Consider the following 6,829-nt stretch of genomic DNA (forward strand, 5'->3'; position numbering starts at 1 on the left):
ATTGTACGTTTGCGTATGAATATTGTTATCAATCTAAGATTACAGTTTTTTTTTTTTTTTTAATACAAAAGTTAATAAAATGTATATTTTATACAACAACAGTGTTTCTCTTAATAACATCAGTTAAGCCGGGGAAAGAGAATCCAAAAATCGCGAAATAATTCTATTTTTCTTTCTCGCTCGCATCATTTTGGACAGATACATCTCAATGATTGACATATCAACGATCGTCCCCTCAGAAACCACACATACAGTTTGTAGAAAAAATCGATGCTGAAGCGTGAGCTAACGCCGCCCCCCAGACAGGTATACAGTCGCTATATGCGCTTTAAATCAACGAGAGCGGACGTCAGCTCGATGGCAGAGTGACTCCGGTGATTTCGGTAGAGGAAAGGGAATGCGTACATACACCCCTCGTGCTGCAGACTGTTGAACGCAACAGGGGAAAGAGAAAGAGTAGGGATGAGAACGACAGCGCGGATGCGAATATGCGCGCGCGCACACATCGGCGCAACCTGACCAACAAAATGTAAATTTATTTCTCGTTGCGGCAGCAGCCTGTTTAACACGGTAACACGCAATTTCTGTCGACGCAATTAAAACGCGCGCTGTGACGTCGCCGCTGGCGTCCCGGCGCGTTGTTGTGTCGACGTCAGCTCGCGTGACTCTATCCGCCCGGACTCTCTCTTTCTTCTTCCTGCATTCTCGCTTTGCGAGAATATGTACAAAAATGGACAGCGTGAGATTGGGCGAGAATAGAAAGCCGTGGAGATGAAAGAAAGGACGGGATTGTTTCGCGGGAAACGACGAACAGGCGCGTAAAATTAAGGCGGAGGAAGGCTGTTGATTAAAAAAAAAAAGCATAAAGTCTCTCGATCAAGAGCTCGATAAATACACGCGACTCTCTCTCTCTCTCGTGTTTGTGTGGCCAAATTTGTGTGGAGAGAACTCTTTTGAAAATTCTAATGAAAATTATTACAATTGACGATCATTGGGAGATCGATTCTCGGTCTCAATTTACAAATTGAGACGTGCGATAAAAACCGAGGTCAACGGAAAACATGTCTAACTTTAGATCTTGAAATTCGAGCCAAACGCGCATCGATAATAAAAGCTGGGGGGAGCGAGATAATCTTAAAATAACGTAACACACGCGCGGTCGATGACGTGGAACAGATGCGCAGCGCTGATGTGCGGCGCAATTAATACAAACTACTGTCCGGTAGATTAAATCGCGCAATCAATCGTTAGATTATCATGAAAGTAAATGGGGCGGATAGGCTGTAAAAAGTGGCAAAGACGGATGGGCGTTTTCGGACGAGAGAGACGCATGTGAAGGAAGAATCGAGTAACTTATATATATATATAATACACACACACACACACACACATCGTCACATGCTCTATATCTCGTTTAAAAACGAAATATCCATTCAACCTACTCTTTTTCCGCTTCGAAAATTCCTTAAAAATACTGTATTTCTTGCGCGCTTCCTAGCGGTGGATCTTTAACGAACGAAACGGTAAAACGAGAAACGGCATAACTGTTTTTGTCGTATCAAAATGCTGTGTGTGCGTGGGTAGATTGCGAGAATGTAAGCAATAGTCGTGAAAAGTAAATTAATAACGGATACACACGTCTCTCTTTACGGTTACGGTCGCGCGCGCGCGCGCGCGTTGTGTGTCGCGCGCGTGTATGAAACGCGTTAACGGAGAAACGAAACAAAAATTTCCCGCCGGCCGCGGGCGCGAGAAAACACGGCCAGGGCCGTTGCCGCCGCCTGGGACTATAAGTTAAAATAATTACGAAAAAGTACACCGTGGAGGATAAGCGCCGTATGAAAGTGGATAAAAGCGGGGAAAAAGGGTCGGAGCGGATTAGAAGGGGTGTATTAAAGGGAGGACCCCCGTCGGAGGGGAAATGAAAAACCAGCGTATGTTCTTAACGCGCGCGCACGTAAGACATTTCCGTCGGATAGATTAAAAATATGAAAGATATACACAAAGCGCGGAGATGAAAGCAAAAAGGAAAAAAAAATATGAATGATTCTCTTTTGGTTTGCAGAACACGCGGAATATGTACAAAGTGATCTGAAAAATAATTCTATGCGTGTGTATTTTTTGTGAAAATAATTCGACTTTACTAGAATCTTTTTTTTTTTTTTTTTTTTTAATAGTATGTGTATTGCGATAATATTTTTTAATATACATTTGTTTATAAATGTTTTTTTTCTCTCATAAAGATCATACTATTACCAAAAATCGAGATAACTCGCACACACGCACACACACACGGATAAAAGCCTTTTGTATCGAAATCTTTTTAATTCTATTTACGGAGGCAGATTTTCGCGTTTATTATACGTTGTATCCGCGAGTTAAAATATACGATATATAACTCTTTCATTAAACTCTGTTACAATATACACAAGACCCGAAAAATTAAAGTCGCTCGCAACCGGGAGGGAGAATAAAAGGGAAGACAAAGCGCGGCAAAAGCAGAAAGCGACAGAGGGGGAGAGAGGCAGACTCTCGTTTCTCGTTGCATGCCGTGTTTTCATCTTCTCGACGATTTTATGGACACGGTAGGCACATAGTTGCCTGTGTCGACCTGCAAGATGAACAGACGGGATAGCACACGCTCGCCCGTTGGCACAATGGCTTCGACGTTATAACGAGAAAGCAGGCGCGGCGTATGATATCCGTCGGTCGCTTGGTGAATTTCATTTTTATACACAGCCGTATATTTTGTGGCGACGCGTCTATCGATCAACGCGCGCAATGGCTTTTCATTATTAACGCGCGCGTTTTTGTTTGTTTTTTTTTTTTTTTATTTTTTTTATGTATTTAATCCGTTAAGAGGAAGAAAGAGATACGTGTAACGTACGACGGTTGTCACCCCCTTTTTTTTACGATCTGCGCGTATAAAGAAAGACGTTCCCGTGGATATTACACGCGTTTGAAGGGCTTTGTAGTTGCCGACGGGATGAACACAGCTGATAAAAATGTCATATGTCGGCACCGACGATGCTTCCGCGAGATAAGGAACTGCATGATGAGTGATAAAAAGAGCGAGAGAGAGAGAGAGAGAGAGAGTCGTTAAAAAACTAAATATTATTCAACGAAAACACAGTTGCAAAAATAACTACTCGATGAAAACAAAGTTAAGCACATTTAAATACTTGTTTACTCATTATTCTTTTTTTTTTATTACACATATCATTTTGCGTTTTACACAGAGTTCTTCAAAACAAAAACTCCCATGTGTTCAAATTCGCGATACGTATTTAGAGTTTTGATATTTTTTACATTTATAAGTTTATACAGTAATATATTGGTAAATCTATATTATATATTTTCTCGTTTCGAATTCCACGGTCGGAAAATATTATCGAAATATTAAAATATATGCAGATATAAATCACGTTAAACAAAAAAAAAAAAAAGAAAATAATCTCTTGTGATTATAAATAAATAATTTAACGAACTTGATTTTTCGATGTTTTCTTGTATAAACTTTAATTGCGAATAGATAATATTTATATTTTGACTGATCTTACCTTTTGGCGGATTCACGTGCAGCGCGGATCTGTACAAGCTCTCCTCGTTTCTCCAGTCGGCGTTTCGCACGATCGTCTTCGCCGACATCACGCCGATGAGGATCACCGTGGCCAGCAGCACCGCCCTGCCGCACCTTCTGAACCCGTTTCTCCTCGCTATCCGATAGCAGCCGGACACCGCGGCGCCAACGACCAGGCAGGCGCCCACGCTCGGCAGGTACAATATCCTCTCGGCTATGACGAAGCCCACGTAGAAGAAGAGATTGCTCGCCGGCAGAAACGGGAGCACGAGGAAGCCCAAGGATATCGCGACGGTGGTGGCCGCCGCGTGCCGACCGTTCAAGCCGTTCGCGCCCGCGCCACCGTTCGGTCTCTTGGCACAATGACAATCGCCGAGTGGACTGTTGTTGTTGTTGTTGGCCGCTCTGCAGCCGTCTGTGTGGCAGCCGCCGGTTCGTCTACCGGCGCAAACCGGACACCTGGACGAAGCCGAGCGCGGATACGCTTGCAACATAGTCGTCGTCGGGTCGCGACAGGGTCGTCTTAGACCTTTCACCGCCCAGACGGCGGCGCCGATCAGCGCGGTGTAAAGACACACCGATTCCAAATTTCGCGTGTCCAACGGACTCGTGATGCGCGGCACAGCGTCCATCGACCAATCGAAGCTCAGCGTTGTCGGACACAGCAACATTCTCGCGCTCGCCGCCGGTAGATACAGGAACGTCAGGCCGCGCGTCAGCCGCGACGGATGCCTGGCTGTCGGATTGTCCGCGCTCGCGAACTCCGGCCTGCTGCCCGCGAGCCTGAGCCGACCCAGAGCGAGTAGAGCCAAACCGCCCGACAGAATGCCGACGCTGCGACCCCGAGTAAATCCGCAGTTGCTCTGAAATTCAACGGTTGACAGGTATGGCATTACTCGTATAGTTTCCGGCAACGGCTACGTGTTGTAGCGCGGTCATCGTGGGTCGTGATGACCGCGTCGTGCTTGGAGCTTGTCCAAACTGGGTCACCACGTTGCGCGAACAGACGTATTATATACGTATATACATACATTTGTCAAATTTCACTGTGTGTTTATTTCAATTATTTTTTGCGTTTAAATTATTCGCAAAGTCGAAATTAAAAGATGACGATTTCGATGAAATAGAATAAATAAACAAACAAATTCAAAATCGAACAAATTACAAATCCGCGATAATTGCCGTTATCGAAACAAATTTTCGCGGTTTATGTAGACGTAAACATTGAAAACATACAACGTATGTTTGCGCGCGTAAAATAAGAATTTGTTCTTTATGCCTTATGAACTTTACGAGTATATCTAGGTCGGCTCGTAACATTTTTCTCGCCGCCGTTAATAAAGAGAATGGCGTCATAGATTTAAAATATCCAACAAAAAGAGAGATAGCATGCACGCGGCATACATTACGTTATATATACGATACACCACACAACACACACACACATAAACACATATGTACGTGCGCGAGCTTCGCAGGTATATGTAACAGAAATAATAAAAGTGTACCGTAGAAATGCATTACGCGGTATCTCGCGGGGAAATGCGATGCCGTAATAACGCGACGGTGTTCTTGTTGTCAGTTCATCGAGTATACGTTGTTTCCGCATTGCTACGCCGCATTGCTACTCGGCACTCTTTTTTCCGATGAATAAACAGAACGAAGAAAAGGGAGCGAATTGGGTAGTACGAAAGCTTTCACAGTCGTCGAGACGCGATGTTTGCCTCGGCGAGCGCAACATCGCATCCGACCGGAAGATAGTTTCGGTCGGATGGAAAGGAGAGAAAATCGTTTGTCCGACGGAATCGGCGAACAAGACGTGTCTCGTTGGTACAATGCTCGTGTTGACGAAACGTGAAGGTATAACAGACGCGCGTTGCGCGTTCTCCTATACCCACTATTCTACCGTTCGCGAGTAGAGACAAGCAAAATATTATCGAACAGCGACGCGGTGCGCAGGATTTTGCATAAAGAACACATAATCAACAATGAATAATCTCTTGTTTCTGACAAATTTACGCGGAAGTGTAAAATATACAATTCGGTTCAATTTTTTTTATCACATACATATTTTTGGGGAAAAATTGCACGCAATGTAACAAAAACTTGGCACAGCAAAATTTTGCAGTAATAGGATAGGTAATTGAAAGAGATCGCGGCGGAAGAGATTGAAATTAAAATTTGCCTGTTAATACTTTTGTTTTTAACAATTTTACAGCATTAAATAATGAATATATTCGAAACTTCGAAATAATATGCTACAGATTGCAATTTAGATTATATCTGATTATATCTGATTATATAGTGAGCTATAATATGAAATTTGCGCGCGCGCGCGCGCGAGCGGGATGATCCCTAATGAAATTTTCCAACGTGGTAACCGTGGGGAGAAGTGATTTGAAAGTTACACAGACAGTCGGATCGGGTAGAAATAATAGTTTGCGGTGAATTTATAATTCACGTTAAAGCGCGATTACGCCGCTATCCTCGCCGAGACAGACACTCGTACTCCGTATCCGCGACGACGAATGGGGAACTGGGCGCAAAGTGCCGCGGCAAAGTTCGTTAAAAAAGTTAGCTGACGCGAAATTGAATGCCACATCGTCGTGTTTAAGGACGATGTCGCACGTTTTCACCGCGCGTTGCTTCCCGGTACGCCTTATTACTTCGCATTACCCTTTCCTTATTCCGGCCTCTTTCTCTTCTATTCCAATTTCGTATTATTTCCAAGTTTCTTGCGCGCGCCGCGACAGCTCGCACTCGAGAGAAGAGAAAACGCTACACGAGAGAAGATTTGTCAAGGCACGGCCGTGAATAGTTTAAAACTCGCCTTAATAAACGAACGATACGTCGCGCTTCGTGCAAACTTGCGCAAAGTTCGTTACAACCGTAAGATGTAATTTTCCGGGCGATGCGACGCGGGTTACGACGCGACGGCGAGCGGGGGTGGCTCTGCCGCGCTATATCCGCGCGCGACACACCGACGACGGCTCCGTAACCGCTAATTCCGGACCAAAACTTTTGCTATAAAGGCTTCCTGTGACAGCGACAATTATCCGTGTTACGCACAATAAAGGTGCGTGCTCTGTGTTCCGCAAAGTCCGCGTAATGTTACGCGATTAGTGTTCATTTATTCGACCGTCGACGAAGTCTCTAACAGGCCGAAAAATTCGAGCTATTTGTTATATGTATATATATAACAAATAGAGCTATATATATATATATATATATATATATATATATATATAT

The 6,829-nt window shown here is 44.0% G+C and overlaps 1 protein-coding gene across 1 annotated transcript in view; it reads right to left on the reverse strand.

Annotated features, from left to right (window-relative positions):
• LOC109855233 (transmembrane and TPR repeat-containing protein CG4341) overlaps nt 1-6,829 on the reverse strand; it is a 209,993-nt gene that overhangs the window by 76,940 nt on the left and 126,224 nt on the right. Inside the window, exon 4 of the mRNA XM_020429243.1 lies at nt 3,561-4,443. Coding sequence (XP_020284832.1) covers nt 3,561-4,443 — 883 coding nt within the window. The remainder of the gene's footprint in view (nt 1-3,560; nt 4,444-6,829) is intronic.

Source organism: Pseudomyrmex gracilis, unplaced genomic scaffold (genome assembly GCF_002006095.1).
Source record: "Pseudomyrmex gracilis isolate BER0280 unplaced genomic scaffold, ASM200609v1 scaffold_84, whole genome shotgun sequence".
In the NCBI taxonomy this organism is placed as follows: domain Eukaryota; kingdom Metazoa; phylum Arthropoda; class Insecta; order Hymenoptera; family Formicidae; genus Pseudomyrmex; species Pseudomyrmex gracilis.